The 16074-nt window shown below is 45.5% G+C and overlaps 1 protein-coding gene across 1 annotated transcript; it reads right to left on the bottom strand.

The window, feature by feature from the left end:
* Positions 1 to 2153: 2153 nt before the first annotated feature.
* On the bottom strand, positions 2154 to 15300 carry LOC101654052 (acidic mammalian chitinase-like). The gene is made up of 12 exons (XM_045292003.1): positions 15285 to 15300; positions 14992 to 15021; positions 11453 to 11657; positions 11007 to 11063; positions 10120 to 10285; positions 9023 to 9147; positions 8307 to 8430; positions 7958 to 8140; positions 6788 to 6904; positions 5369 to 5507; positions 3420 to 3710; positions 2154 to 2275 (listed from the first exon to the last, which is right to left on the bottom strand). Exons 1-12 carry the CDS (start codon positions 15298 to 15300, stop codon positions 2154 to 2156), a joined length of 1575 nt encoding a protein of 524 aa, XP_045147938.1.
* Between the last annotated feature and the right edge of the window lie 774 nt (positions 15301 to 16074).

The following is a 16074-nucleotide window of genomic DNA, read 5'->3' as shown; positions in this document are numbered from 1 at the left end:
GTCTTTTGCATCTGGACTTGTTAGGTACAACCGATGTTTCAGGAGCCCTTCCAGGTGGGTGAGTCCTCAGCACCAAGCGAGAAAGTCCTGGTTTCACTGAGCTTTCAAAATTAAAACTCGCGGAACCAAAAATCTGCTCCCCTCTTTCCATTACATTATCTATTTGACCTGTCAGTCAATATATATGAGGGGGATTCAAAAAGTTCATGGAAGATGGAATTAATAGATAATGGAGGGATGGCTATGGAAGATCATAGGGTAAACCTGATTTTCAGGGTTAAAACCTTGTCAGTTGATCCCCACCTCTGATGCACTTAGGCCTGACCTGGGTCTCAATATTTTCTGTATTTTTTTGGTTTTTGTTTGTTCAGATTGGGGTTATCTCAGGTGTGTTGTGTCATTGGGTCACCCTCTTGAATTTTTGTTATGTGTTCTTTTCTGTTTTTCAGTATATGAAACCCAGAATGGCTGAACCTGTAGGGACAGCAAATAGAATAAGGGTTTCTGGGGCAAGTACAGTGGTAGTGGGGGTGGTGGTGGGGTATGATAAAAGGGAACTGATGTCAAGAGTTCAGGAAGGAAAAGAAGGTTTTGAAACTGATTGTGGTACAATACTGCTGGGTATGATTGAACTGTGGAATGATATGTCTATATTAATTTCAAATAAAATGCTTTTTTAAAATAATAATAATAGAACCTAGGGCTCTGAACCACTGCTATCAATTTGTTGCACTGTGGTGGCTTGTGTGTTGCTGTGATGCCAGAAGTTATGTCACTGGTATTTCAAATGCCAGCAGGGTCCCCCAAAGTGAATAAGTTTTAGCGGAGCTTCCAGACTAAGAAGAAGGAATCCATGCAACATTGTCAAAGATGGAGGCCTCGTGAATGGCAGCAGAACAGTGTCGAAGACAGTGCCAGAGGATGGGCCTCTGCGGTCAGAACTGACAGGCACTATGGCGCCTAACGACTTAACAAGTGCTCTGAGAAGGATCACTTGAGAGAGTTCTAGAAGGAAAGTAGCCCAGGGCCATAGTGAGCTGCGCACAAAACTGCTAACCATAAGGTCATTGGTTCCAACTCACAAGCAGCTCCCAGAAAGTACGATAAATGTTCCCATAAAGATTTAAAGTCTCTAAGATTCAAGGGGACGGTTTTAGTTTGCCCTGTAGGATCACTATGAATTGGAATTAACTAGATGGCAGCGAGTTTGGTTGGGGCTTGGATAGAATGGGATTAAAAACATGGAACAAAATTCAAAATCACAAAATAAGACCAAGTTTACTGGCCAGACAGAAACTAGTGGGGACCCCCAAGATTACAACCCTAGTCTTCCTTCAGGCATGGAACTGAACTCCCTCCGGCCCTGTATTAGGATAATCAAGCATTTAAGATCAAAAGGTCACCATGACCCAAGAAGAGGGGTGAGCACCGAAGGAGAGGAGGAGGGAGGAAGCAGGAAATGAGGGAAGGAGTGGCAGCAAGCTGGGACATTTGAGGGGAGTGCAGTGCGTGCCGGGAGCCTATGTGGGTATGGACTGTCGAATGTCAAATGGCTGATCTGTTCTGTAAACTTTACCTCCTTCAAAAGAAAAAGTTGAAAAATAATCAAATAAATCCACAGAAAGGGGATGGAATTTTCCCACAAACTATTTGGAATGCCTAATATTTATTGCATCTCTACCGTGTGCCAGACAGACTATTAAGAATTGGAAATAAAGCAGCAATCCAAGTAAACTCATCTACTGGCTTCCCAGAAACCTGCAGTGTGAGGGCCTCCCAGCCCCCATGCCATCTCCCCCACCCCCACCCCCACCACCCCCGAATGCCTGGTGGCTTGGACCTGCCTCCCTAATCTCAATGGCTGTCCAAAGCCTCATGTCCCCAGGTGTGAAAGTCAGAAGTCACAGCAGCCACAGAGTCGTTGTCCAGATATTCTGGCCGGGGAGATTCATCCCGTTCCTTCAACATTAACTGAAGTCAGTGGAGTTCCTCCAGGATGGGCACTGTGCATGGTCTACTTTATATTTCTGTGGCTAGGGCTTTGGGTCTTTACTTAGGCTTCCTAGGATTACCAAGAAGGTAGCAAGTCTCCCTCTATCGCGATACCAAAGAGTGAGAAGCTGCAGAAAATGCCTGCACTTTGTCACTCCTGGCTAATTTGCAGGCCCGTGGGGCTCTAGCAGGAGTCCTGGTGGCATGTTGGTGGAAGCACTGGGTTTGAATTCGTGACTCTGGCCCACTGCAATCTCAAAGGCCACTCCATGGTAACTGGTAACTGGAAGAAGAGAGGGGGGCCTCTTGAATCATGGGACCTAATTCCTTCAGGGCACAGTCTTCGGACATAAGCAGTGAAGAGTGAAAAAGTCTCTATTGGGAAACATTAATTGGAATATTAAGAGAATGCGAGAGATGCCTCCGGTTAAAACTTTTACCCAATAAATGCAGTCCTGTTGCCATAAAGTGGACTCAGGGTGACTCCTGGTGTAGCATAATAAAACCGTACCACTTACATACTCGGGGATTGACACATTTTATTTCTATTATCTTTTAATATATTTTATTTTGGTTATAGTTTAATCTGATGGCTTCTATTATCTTGTCAGGAAGAGTTTATGACTTAAGATAAGTTGGGATTAATATAACACTCCTCTCACACCCCTCTAACTCTTTTCTTTCTTGCATCAATTGTGTATGTATGGGAGTTAATTTAGCATGGATTATCTTTTTCTGACTCTGGGCTCTTTCATTGGAAGATGTCAACGGCCAGAGAAGATCTTTTACACTGGTGTTTGGCACATGCACTCAAGCTCTTTCCCAGGGAAGGGAATTCTAATTCTATTTTCCAAAATAAGACTCTGATTTGATTTTTTTTAAATAAACTTTTCATATGTCTTCGGTTACCTTTCAGGCTGTTTTAAAATTCTAAATCGGATGCACAAGCACTTTCTGAACACTCACTGCGACTGAGTAGATCCCATCTCATAGTGAGCCTGTAGGCCCGAGTAGAATTGCCCCCTGTGGGTTTCTAAGACTATTACTCTTTAGTGGAGTAGAAAGCCCATCTTTCTCCCTTGGAGTGGCTGGTGGTTTTGAACCACTGACCTTGTGGTTATCAGCCCAATGCATAACCCCACACCACCATGACCATTTTAGAGGGTGCAAATGAATACAAAGAACAACGCATGCTGTGTCACGTTTATTTTACATCTGGCTTTGGTTCAAGAGGTTAGCCTTTCTTTTAGGTCTCATTAGAATAAAATCGTATTGTAATGGTATTTTAGGAAGGCAGAGTCTCAAGCGACAGATTGATATAGCACATAGACTCCGTGAAATCGTTGGAGGATGTGGTAGGACATGCAACACACGAGACTCTGTGACAGAGCATGGTGTTACCACACTTCTCATTTAAGGCCAGTTACAACACTTGCAGTTCTCATCAAAAATCAGTCCTTGGGCACACTGGAGGTGGAAGGTGTTGCCTCCAGCACACTGGTAGAATTTGGTGTTATCTTCGGGATCACTATAGGTGCCATCTGCTTTGCCAGAGCAGAAACTTCCATCTCCTCCACTGCCGCCATCCCCACCACCTCCACCACCGCTGCCGCCATCCCCACCGCTGCCGCCACCTCCACCAATGTTGGCACAGAACCCTTCGCTTCTTGGCATCATGGGTTGGTTATACCACGTCTTAGTGGCTGGTGGAGTACATGCTAAAGGGATAAAAAGAGTAGAACATTCAACATAAGCTACTTTTTGAAATGTAGAAGCAACAGGGTATAGAAACGGCCCGATATCAATTCTGTTCTCAAAAAAACTTGAACCCTGAGAGGGTTCCAAGCTGCAGTTGGTAAGAATTCCACAAGGAGACCAAAGGTCAAAGCAGCAGGGAGGAGGACCGGGACCCCTGAAGTGCTGGTAACACGGCAGCCCTGGGGTTCTCTTCCAGCTCCACTCTGGGAAAATGGGAGCGACGCTGCAGTGCTAGCGCAAAGGGCTTTGTCTGTATTTATCACATGTTTACTTGGGTTTGCGTCACCTTCTATGTCTCTTTACTAGTCAGTTTTCAACATGGTTGATTTGCTCCTGTGTTCTTCCTCTGGTGATTCAGAAGTTTATTTTACTACTTAGGAGCCCATGGGCTCAAAGCCACCACCAAGCTGCTGCTCGGGAGAAAGATGAGACTTCCAGCTCTCACAGCGCATTACCACCTCAGAGACCCCAGAGAGCGTCATCATGAGTCCGGTTTGGCTGGGCGGCCATGAGTGAGCTCAACTACAGGCTCACACATAACAGCTGTCAGGATGATGCAGATCCGGCAGCACCCCGTTCTGTCGCACATGGGGTCGCTAAGAGATAGCCAACTCAGTGGCTAACAAACAGCTCTCAGCCACTAGAATTTGTTGGCTCTGGCTAGCTGTCAATTTGAACAAGATAATTTTATAATCATCCCTTGCAGATTTTTACAGTTCTAACAATTAATGATTCTAAGAATCTACTTAGAGTGGATTCTAAGGATCTCATAATATCAGACATCCTCTACTGTTCCACCTTTGTTTTTAAGCAAGCCCCCAGGGATGCTCAAGCAAGGAATGGGTGAAGACCACAGGAGGAACAGAGGTTTCTTTCGTCCACAGCCTGCTGAGTTAACTGACTGAGATGAATTTCTTTTCCTGCCCTTCCACGTGACCTCCCTCCGATCCTTCCCATCAGCAACCATCCCATGAAATCTATGCATCTGAGGAAGGATCCCTGGTTGGTTGGTTTCTGAGTTAGAGCATGGGATGCTGCATTGGGAGGAAGGTGGGCTAGCTTAGAGACGCATGTCGGTGCATATACCTGATTGACTTTCTGAATAATGAGCTTCCCTAATGTGCTGTGCCTTAGGCATTGAGTTGCTAACCTCTCTGCCATTGGGGCTCCTTGCCATCAAGTTGTTTCTGGCCCACGGCATCTGCGTGAGTATCTGAGTAGACCTGTTTTCATGGGGTTTGCAGTGGCTGAGCTTTTTTAAAGGTAGGTTGTTCGGCCTTTCTGCTGAGGTGCCTCTGTGCAGAACCTCCAACCCTTTCAGATTGCAACCAAGCACATGGACAGCTGTTGACACCAACAAAGGACTCTTCTAGACTATTGGGACTCAAGGGGTTGCTATGTCAGAGCTGTTGAATGTAACCCTGGCCCTGTAGCTGGAAATCAGATTTCTGATAAAGGCATTTTCTATCACGTGCCTCGTTTGCATACATGTGAGGGTCTTGAAGTTCTATCGCTACCTCCATGCACACTGCCCCCACTATGTTTGCCTTTTTTATTTTTTTTGAGGCTCGGTCTGCATCTTCTGTAGCACAAAGCATCTAACCCAGCAGCGACATACGTGAGGACAGGTCCAGAAGTGACTTCAGCTTGTTGATGAGTGGGTGTTTGCCCTCATTGCAGAAGGAGCCTGAGAAGTCATCCAGATCAATGGCCCAAACCATGGCCCCGCCAAATTTGTTCTCCTTGAGAAAGTCAACCTGTAGACAGCAAAGAGTGTTTGGCAACCAGAACCAGGTAGACTCCAGGCAACGAGCGGGCAGTCGGATGGAGCTGCCAGGTGAGAGTAGGAGGGAGCTGTTGGTGATGCTGAGCCCTCTCAGTTGTATGAAACTACATGTGCCTTTTGGACTTAAAGCATATGATGGACCAGCTCAGCTCAGTTTTTCTTTATCCCAGCTGACAAACCCTTGGGTATCAATAATGAATAAAGGAAATATTTATGTCTTGATCCTTCTGGATGAATCATGCTTTATACTTAATCCCCACGTGAACACAGTATTTTTTCACAGCTTTATTTCAGACCCCAGGGGTTTTGAACCAAGTGTATCTGACGTCAGAACGTGAGCTTTAATAATTGCATCTTACAGCCTCTGTCTTCCTCCCCCTACGACTTTCCTTCTAACTTGTGTGAGGCACCTTTTATTAGGGACCTGTGACTAGTCGCAGAATCGATGATTCTTAGCTAAATACCCACCCAGGGAGGAGGCTGTTTCCTACTGTGTAGAATCAAATATGAAGTGATTAAAACATTCAGATAAATATGCAAAGATTATTATTATTGGCATTCGAGATGATGGCCTCAGGCCAACCTTACTACCATTCATGGCAATTAATAAAAATTCCTGTGGGATAAAAATAAAATTTAATATGAGCCCTGGTGGTTACAAGTTGGCTACAATCCACAAGGCTGGTGGTTCAAAACCACCAAACACTCCAGGGGGGAAATATGGGGCTTTCTACTGCTGTGAACAGTTCCAGTCTTGGAAACTCTACCCTCCCCTATTGAGTCACTACGAGTCGACATGGACTTGGTGGCAGTGAATTTGGTTGGTTTGAGTTTTCACTAAGCATTTTTTTATACCCTTCTTTATGGTCACTGACAGGATGTTGTTGTATTGTACGTAGATGAAATAATTCATGTACTCAACCCTCACCATTGTTGGAAACTTATGTGGTTTCCAGTTTTTCACTGTGCTGCAACCAACATATTTATCTTTTAAAATATTTTAAATCATATTAGACTATTTCAATATATGTCCATCTATTATGGCATATATGTAGCATCGGATTATTAATGTTAAATCATATTTAATTTTATTGCTTTTCCTTTGGAGGAAAGATAAGTCATATTAAGGTTAATCTACGCTCTACTATGTATGTTTAAAATCTTAAAATCACAGATCTTAGTAAACCGGCTTCTGATGAACTCAAGACTCAGGGACAGAATGCTTATTTCTTACAAAAATTAAGTATGTACCTTATACTCAAAGCTCTTAACATTGTCGTAGCCAATCCACTCAGTCCCTTTGTAAGCATATGGAACCTTCTGGTCTTCAATCCAGGCACTTGTAGCTCCACTTAAGAAAGTGCAGATCTAAGGGGGGAATTGAGAAGGCAATGATGAGCACATCATAGAGCATGAGAGGAGCAAGAACTTGAACCAGAGGAAAAACAAAAAGAAATGGGAAGGGTGAGCAAAGGAGGACAATATGGAGTCTACATGAATTATGCATTTTCAAGAAAGTGATTTTCTTCCCCAACACACACAAGTTTCTACACAAATTAGGCTCTTAAACATAAAAGGGATGTTCTAATTCAGTTCAAAGAGGTTATTTAAGAAATGACAGATAGAAGCATCCACTACCCATCTGTTCAATTGTGGGGGGGGTGACATGCATGTGGTTCTGATGTTGGAACCTATACCATTACTATTTCAAATACGTACCAGCTGGATGACACCTGGTGGGCAGGTTTCTGCACAACTCCCCGAGTAAGAGAGCCAAGGAATAAAAGCCTGATGATCTATGTCTGAATATTAGCCAATGAAAATGCAGAGCATAATGCTGGACGATGAGACCCCCTGCATTGGAACACACTCAACAGAGGCAGAGGCAACGGCAATGGACTTGAGCAGACTGCTGATCAAGAAGATGGCGCAGTGCTGGGCAATGTTCCACTTGGTCAGCCGAAGTCGGAACCTGCTTGGCAGCAATTAACAACAAGAAGCCTGACCACACATGTGCTAATCTTCCTTCTCTCGAGGTTTGGGCAAACAGCTCGTCGTTCATGGATCAGTCTCAGAATCCTCCCCAGCACAGTATTCGAATAAACTATCAACTCAAGTTGTCAGGGAGGTGACATTCTTTGAAATCCTTCTCCAGCTGTGTCTATGGAACAATTCAGTGTTGGTTGGAGAATGTGGTGAAGACAGTGCTGTGTGTTTCAAAACCAGCAAGGGAGAGGCAGGTTGAGTTCCTGATCAATTGAAAACTGGTTTTGATCCCTCCACCTGTCTTTCCCAAGTGTCTGCTGAGGGCCAGGAGATATCGAGTGCAGGAACTCAGTGGGGCGGGGTTAGCAGGGTGACTTGTGAGTGCAAGAGTTTCCCTGGGTGCATTTGAAAGCCTGGATCAGCCACACGAGTTACCTCATAGTAAGCCCAAAAGCCAGCCTCGCGGGTGTAAGGTCCAGACGACCCGGCTCCAGACACTGGGGCACACACTGAGGTGTCGGAGGTGCTGAGTCGGAAGGTCCTCCCATACGTGGGGAAGCCCATGATGAGCTTCTCTGAAGGGACCCCGTTGTCTCTCCAGTATTTCATGGCATATTCCTGAAGAAGACAACAACGACATTATTTCCTCACCAGCACTTGTTACCTTTGAGTGACAATGTCGGTCATGGTTTCCTAATCAGAAAGCCTTAATACACAACCAAGGCTCTCCCCAACCCCTTCCCCATCTCCCTTTTCGATATGATTTCGGGCTCTTCTTTCTTACACAGTTGAAATAACGGAAGTCGCCTTGGTCCTTGGAGCCGACATGCAGGGGACTGTTGTGTCCTGTGCATGTGTCCCAGCCACCATGGAAGTCATAGGTCATCACACTGATGAAATCCAGCAGCCTGGAACAAGAGATTTTAAGCCAGCATGACACTGGGGGCATTTCTTATAAACTAAAGAGCAAGAGATAGTAGCAGTGGAAGCCCCTGATGTCAAGCAGATCTCCCTTTGGCCCTACTAATGGTGCCTCCTTAGGGGAGGAAGACACCACGGGAACTGGATGGTCTTTTGTAACTTCCATAGGATGGGACAGAAAGTCTCTAGCTTCCTCGGCACAGAGAAGACGTCTCCATGGCCATGGGAAACCCAGGTGAGTAGTTCTCCTATTGCTTTGCCAATAATAATGATCTCCATTTCACCGCATTTCTCAAAAGAAACTGCTCATGAGGATTGCTGTTACAAGGATTGACCAATGGTCTTGAAGCCTGAAATCTGTTCCTCTTCTGCCCACAGCCCACCCAACATTAGTGGCCATTTAAAGAACTCACGACCTGACCCCAGAGCCACCAACTGCACAGATCTCTGACAATGGAAGGGACCAGCATTCCCCAGTCCTGCCTGCTCACATAGCCATTGTTTGTGAGGCTGTCCTCCCACAAGGTTTGGCAGGGCTGCTCTAGGCTTTGAGAGCCCTGCACGGCTCCAGGCACTCACTTCCCAATCTCTGCGATTTCATATCCTGCATCAATGGTCCCTTTGCCGGCAGACACCGCTGCCGTGATAAGCAGCCGGGGGTTTCCAGTGTCTCTCGCCTCTTCCTCGAAAGCCTCGACCATTTCCTGAAGAGAGAGGAGGGTGGACTTGAGTGGCGTCTTCATGGTTCACTCCCTATAGTAGGTGCCTCCTGGGTTCGTTTCCAGTTTATAGCGATTCCCTCCTTTCTAGAAACAGCGTGCAATGCGCAGGAGCAGGTCCCAGCCAAGTTTAACTTGGTACAAAGAGAAACAGAGACGAAAAGCCACTGAGTCCAAATCACACTTAATAGCAATTTCAGGGGTGAAAGCTCAGTAACGCGAGGGGGCAGAAGTGAAAGGAGCCGCTTGCCCACTCGCTCATTACCTTCCCTTTGTAAGCCCTGGCTCCAACATTAACGGAAAAAGGTTCACCGATGGATGCATGTTTTTATCATTGTTTTTTCCCTTTCAGGATATGCTAAGCTCCTTCCTGCCTGGATCCAGGCTTTGCCAATACTGTTACCACTTCCTTAGGAGAGTTGTCGTCTCCTTCTTAGTGTGGCTGGACCCTTTCATTTTCTTCTTATCTCAGATGTCACTCCTTCTCAGAAGACTTCTTGACTATCCTAATGGCTTCCATCCTAGCTCTTATCACACTTTTCAGCTCTCTGATATATTCTGGCCGGGGGTGGGGTGGTAGGGTGGAGGTGGAGGGGTGGATTCTGTATCCTCCACTGCTGTCAAGCCAGCAGTAGGGGGAGGGACCATGCTTGTTCTGTTCATGGTTCAATGTGAAGCGCAGCTCCTGGGTCATACTAGGTGCTCAATAGATACTGAATAAATGGTTGACATAAAGAATGGCTCCTTCCCAATTCAACAATTTCTTCCTTGACTTCCTTCCGATACCTATGTCCTTCCAGTAAATTCTCTTTTAGCATATGCTAGCCAGACAGTCTATTTCCGTTGCTTGCCACCATCAGATCTCCTCAGTGTATTGTCTAAGGGCGGCACACTTTGGTGTCCCCAGGACAATAGAGAATCTGCTAATGCACTAGCGTCACCAGCATCCATTCTTACCTTAATCAGAATGGTAAATCGCTGCTTGTCCTCGGGTGGGCTTCCCCGAGACCCTGGGTATTCTATATCAAGGTCAATGCCATCAAACCCATGCTGACGAAGGAAGTCGATGACAGAACAGATGAAGATCTTGCGGTTGGCAGCTGTGGCGACCATGCTGGTGAATCTAGGCAGAGAGTTTGTCTATAATAACATCAGCAGATCCCCGGAATCCTCCCTATACCGTCTCTGATGCCAATGTTTATTATGCGCTTTATAATGCCTGCTGAATTTTTACCAATAACAAAAAGGAAACAAAGGTATTCAAAACTGTTCATGCTAATCGATAGATGTATTTTTATAATTATTTTTTCTCCAGTATATTTCATTTACAAAAACAAAATCACTGGAGGATGGGCCTAACTAGAATTTTAACAAAATTCAATAGAATAGTATCTTGAAATTTTATTTAAAACCTAAAGGGCGTAAATATATTATTTCCAGAATTAAGTATGACTTCTGATCTATCTGCATTTATAAGCATTTCTGACATCCAAAGAATGTATTACTATATTTATGCTAAGTCATATATTGGAAGATGCCTTACTATCTAAAAAATGTCAACTTAAATTTGAATTCTCATAACCCTATGAAGGAAACATCTTTCTTCCCTTTTTTAGATGAGGCTCTGGACTGCAAGGTTGGGGTTTCGAGGGCCCTCCGCCACAGCACTCACTGGTCTGTGTTTCTTCTTCCCTCCTGTAGATGTCAGTGTCCCCTATGCAGGTACCAGCCTCTTTCCCCTGGGGAAAACCCACCCTCACCTCCTTCTGGGATCATTTCCTACGCCAGCCGGAGGGACTCTATTTTGCCCTCCCTCGCATCCCCTGACATGAGGAGGCGCTTACTTCTGAGTGCCAAAGTTCCAGCCGCCAATGGCCAGCAGGTTGACGAGATCTCCATTGCTGCAGGAAGAGGCAAAGAAGAGCGTGTAAGAGAGACCCTGGGAGCGTGTGGGATGCAAACACTGGGGACACAACTCTTCCCTTCCCATTCCAAGCTGTGACACTCTTTGTCAACACCTACGGACTCTCTGGTGCATAGATAGATAGCTGTCAAGTACAACCTCTAACGTTCCCATGTCAAATACCTACCGCCCTCGCCCCCTTTGCAGACCTCAGTGCTTACATCACTTTTTATCACATGTCTCAGGTATCTGCTCATTCGTTTCAGAAAGAATCTACAAAGGATTTTGCATCTCAGAGTCTTAAGGCTCTTGAGAATGAAGTGGAAGCTGTCTGTAGTGGTCCCCCACACCCCTCTCCTACTCACTGTGCACGGGATTCATACTGACCGTTCTTTAAGGGCTCGGAACTGAGGATAGAGCACATCAATGTCATTCCATTCGTAGGGAGCTATCTTGTTGTCATTCATGGTGGCAAAGGCATATACCAGGTGTGTGCACAGACATGGGTCCACATCCTTGGGGAAGAACTTAGCTGGCTCTGGTCGGTACTGAGACCAGTTGGTAAAGTAGCACACTAGCTTATAGGCTGAGCCTAGAAGGAGAAAGCAGTGGTCATTGTGGCCCTGGGCTGAACTACCCGAGGGCCACCAGGGCTCCTTGGACGTAAGGGTTAGTGAGCTATAAGGCTGCTACAGGATGAACACTCCTCTCCCATGGCCGTGGAAGAATTTTAAACCTCTTTCCTAACCTAGAAAACTATAAAAATGTATCACAGTCAACAAATATATAAAATCAAATACCCATCCCAGAAGCAAGTGGTCAGGGATAGATTATGCTACCTAGATTCTAGGCATAGCTTCATCACAGACTAGTCAAGCTAATTATCAATAATAGAATATAAGGTGATTGGTGCTTTATTTAGAGGGTTTCCATTTATTGTGTTGCTAAAATTTTTAATTCTTATAACTCTGTGAGAGAAATTTTTTTAATTGTATTATGATTTGGGTGAAAGTTTCTGGAATTTTCCATTCAATAATTCATACACATCCTCTTTCATGCTACTGATTGCAATCTCCAAATGTAACAGCATTCCCTAAGTTTCCCATGTCCATTCATCTTTCCTTCCTATCCCTTTCTGACTTTCGTTTCTGGGGAAATTCTGCCCCTTTGATCTTGGTTGGTGGATTGTTCTCAGGAGGCGTTGTTTAATTTATAAAGACCTCTTTATTGTTTGCTTGTCCCAGAGGTGAGTTCAGCTCCAGTCTGAAGGGTGTCTAAGTGCAGTCTCTAGCTGACCAGTCAGCTCGGTCTTTTTAATGATTATGAGTTTTGTCCCACCTTGTCTCCCACCCTGTTGGGATCCCTTTCAGAGCCCCAGCAGGGGTCGCTGGGAACCAGCCAGCTCTTCTGGTTTCAGACTCACGGATGCTGAAGTTCCCTTGGGCCATGATTTCCTCTCACTTTTTATTTTCTCCGCCCTTCTTTGCTCCAGGCAAGGAGCGATCAATAGGTGCTCCTTCGGTAGCTACAAACTCTCAAGACCTCAGTTATTACTCAGGAAAGACAGTGTCCTGGTGAGTTATCGTGTGCCAATTAACCTGGATGTCCCCCGAGGTTATACTCTGGAGTTCCCATACCGACCTACTCATTCCCTCCAGGTGTCTTAATCACGTTGTCCCTTCTATGCTCTACTATATTCATAGAAATGCTTGCCACAAACTTGTGTGTAGAAATCCTGTCAAAGCTAGATCTATTTGTGAGTGTAGTCTCATCTACCTTCCCACACCCACTAGTCTGCATGTTTATTCACCCACTCCTGGATTCTCAGTGTGATTTCAGAATGGTCTGTGTACTGGTATTTACCTGTAGTGAGTTCAACTTAAGCTCTTCCCAATTTTTTCCTTCACCTTGATGTTTATCCTCATATTTAAGTGAGGCTCAGAAAAATTGACTTGCTCAGGATCGCAAGCTTCAGATTAATGTTCATTCATTTTTCTGCCTGGAACCTCAAATATTTATTCTCCATATCCTATTTTCAAGCAGTCTTACTTTGAAGTGCATTATCTTTCCACATCTTTCACTAGACTATCTTATCATTCTTCATATCCATAACTCACTACTCTAAATTCAGGGGGACAAAAAATGAGAACCTTTGGGGAAACAAAAAGAGACATCGGTAATGGTAATAGAAATGAATGTTGCTGCTGCTGCTGTTGTTGTTGTTGTTGGCGCAATCAAGTCAATTCCAATTCCAGCAACCTGCCACCATCTTCAAAGTCCTATGTTTGAGCCCATAGTTTTAGCCACTGTGTGAATGAATGCTGCCGATGGTCTTCCTCTTTTTTGTTGGTCCTTCACCAAACATGGTGTTTTCCTCCAGGGACTAGGCCCTCCTGGTAACACAATCAAAGTGCAGCAACACAAACAAAGTGCACCCTCAAGTCGTGTCATCCTCTCTTCTCAGGAGCACTGGCTACACATCTTCTGAAACAGACTTGTGTGTTTCTCTGAAGAATACTTTCAACATTCTTCACCAACGCCATAATTCAGAGACATGAATTCTTCTCTGGTCTTCCATCGCCATTGTCCAGTTTTCATACGCACATGACCTAATGGACAATACCATGGCTTGGGTCAAGTGAACCTTAGTCCTCAAAATGCCATCTTTCCTTTTTTAACACTTTACAGAAATCTTTTGCAGCAGATTGGCCTGATGGAATACATCATTTGATTTATCGACTGCTATGTCCCTGGGCATTGATCATGGATCCAAATCAAATGAAATCCTGGACCATTTCAATCTTGTCTCCATTGATCATGATTTACTTATTGGTCCAGTTAGGAATGTTTCTGTTTTCTTTATGCCGAGGTACAGTCTACTACAAAAGGCTGTCGTCTTCCATAATTGTCAGTAAGTTTTCAAGACCTCTTCACTTCCTGCAAGCAAAGTTGTCATCCTCATGTCGCAGATTGTTAACGACCCTTCCTCCCATCTTGATTCCAATATGCTCTTCCTGTTGTTCATCTTCTTGAATTTTGTGTCCAGACTGACTAAGCATAGTAGAAGGACATAATCCTGATGTACACTTTACCAGATTTTAAACCACACGCTCTCCCCTGGCTCTGTTTGAACAATTGCCTCTTAGCCTGTGAACAAGTTCTACATGAACCCAATTAAGTGTTCTGGAATTCCCATTCCACACACTGTACTCCATCATTTGTTATGATCCACACAGTTGAATGCCCTTTCATAGTCAACAAAATACAGATAAACATGTTTCTGGTATCCTCTGTTTTCAACTGGTCAAACAGAAACTGGTGGAGCCCCCAAGGATATGGTCACCTTTCAGATCTCAAAATGAACTCACTGCTATGGTTCAATTTTCAACCGAATAATTAACAAGTCTGTAAAGGGAGTGATAGCACTCTTGATGTGTGCATGCCTTAAAATATGGGATCATTTGGGATCAGGTGGGCAGCATCATTGCAGGACACAGTTAAGAAATGTTAGAAAACGGAGGCATGGAGACCGTAAACACAGTGGGGAGCTGGGGTGGGGAGTGTTAAATTGGGGGGATTGCGATGAATGAGAGTCTGTGTATCAATTTTTGAATGTAAAACTGATTATCTGCTCTGTAAGCCTTCACACACACACACACACACACACACACACACTCATTTAAGGGTCACTTTTCCACTCAGTACCTTGGTTTGGTTACACATAAAGTTAGGAGTTTGGCATTAACTGTTTTCTCTCAGCTCTGGCATCCTGGAATTCAGCTAAACAGGCTGGAGTCTTGGGGTGCTAGTCTTGGGTCTTGGGGTGCTAGTCTTGACCTCATCGTGGAGGCCGAGGGGAAAGCAGAGTTGGGAGAGGTGAAAGGAGGAGGATTAGCCTGTACATGGGAGGCGGTGGGACTCCTTACCTAGCTGCACGTGCAACAGGACAGCCAAACCTGAAACAACAATCAAACACAGAAAGTCATCTAACTTGGGAGACATACATGGCTTCAAAGGTCTAACAGATTTTAGAGCTTTGGGACCCTAACTCATCATTTCCGCCTTGGAACTCAAGTCCCACTGCTCAGAGCCTTGAGCAGAGCTTGAGAGAGTCTTATGGAGAAGACTCACTGAAGCAGATCTCTGCTCTCCCTCCTCATTCCCAGGGAGGCTCCCCACGACCAGTGAGAAAGAGGGACAAAAAAGGTAGGAGACTCACAGGCCCAGAGCAGCATCCTCCCCATCGTGCGTCCACTGGTGGCCTTAGTCAGGTTGTTGGCCCAAGCCTTTATAAGAAGGAGACCCCTTTTATCACTGTGGGAACAGCACAGCTGCTGCCTTATGACCACAGGTCCCCAAGGCTATTACACCCCCATCTCCACCCCATCCCAGATTCATGGGCGTGAGCAACTTCTACCCCAAGGTAAGAAAACCCAGCAAAGCCCCAGCCCCAGCCTGGGCCTGGCCACCACTGCCGGAGCCGCTTGTAGGCCAGCACTGAGAGCCAATCCCCTTCCTCCTGGGGACATGGGAGCCAAAGGAAGGAATCAAGGGTGCTGTGCTGGGATTTCAAGTTCCCAAGGCACAGAGCTTAAGTCCAGGAAAGGTCTTAAGGAGGCTGTGGAGAGATGATGGAACCTTCATTTAAGCATGTAATTTTCCCACTGTGGACCTGCCTCCACACACAAAACCAGCGGTCAGTCTTGGATTAGTGAAGGAACGTGACTAGACGCACTCTCTTCCCTCACGTGCTTTTGCGGCCAGAGCCCCAGAGGGGTGGAAGGGCAGCTATGGCAAGTATGGGGAGAGAGGCGACTCCATCAGAGAAATGTGGACCTTGTACCTCTGGCCCGTATCTGCTGGTTCTGGGCATCGTGGTGCGGGGAGGGGGGGAGGGAAAGGAAGGTGAACTGTAAAGAACATTGTGGCCTCAGAACGTGCTAAAACCCAACTCTTTAGGGTAAACAGACTGGACTAGAGGGGGCAGGGGGGAACCTGTGGCTGGGAGG

This window comes from Echinops telfairi, unplaced genomic scaffold, assembly GCF_000313985.2.
Source record: "Echinops telfairi isolate 266 unplaced genomic scaffold, ASM31398v2 ScPeMD7_443;HRSCAF=831, whole genome shotgun sequence".
In the NCBI taxonomy this organism is placed as follows: Eukaryota; Metazoa; Chordata; class Mammalia; order Afrosoricida; family Tenrecidae; genus Echinops; species Echinops telfairi.
The sequence above is the reverse complement of the archived record's forward strand: the minus strand, read 5'-3'. Positions and strand labels throughout refer to the sequence as shown.

Coding starts and splice junctions, on each gene's coding strand:
- LOC101654052 (XM_045292003.1), bottom strand. Junction 8,141..8,306: donor ACTTCCGTTATTTCAACTGT/GTAAGAAAGAAG, acceptor TGTCTTCTTCAG/GAATATGCCATGAAATACTG. Junction 6,905..7,957: donor GCTTTTGGGCTTACTATGAG/GTAACTCGTGTG, acceptor TTCCCCCCTTAG/ATCTGCACTTTCTTAAGTGG.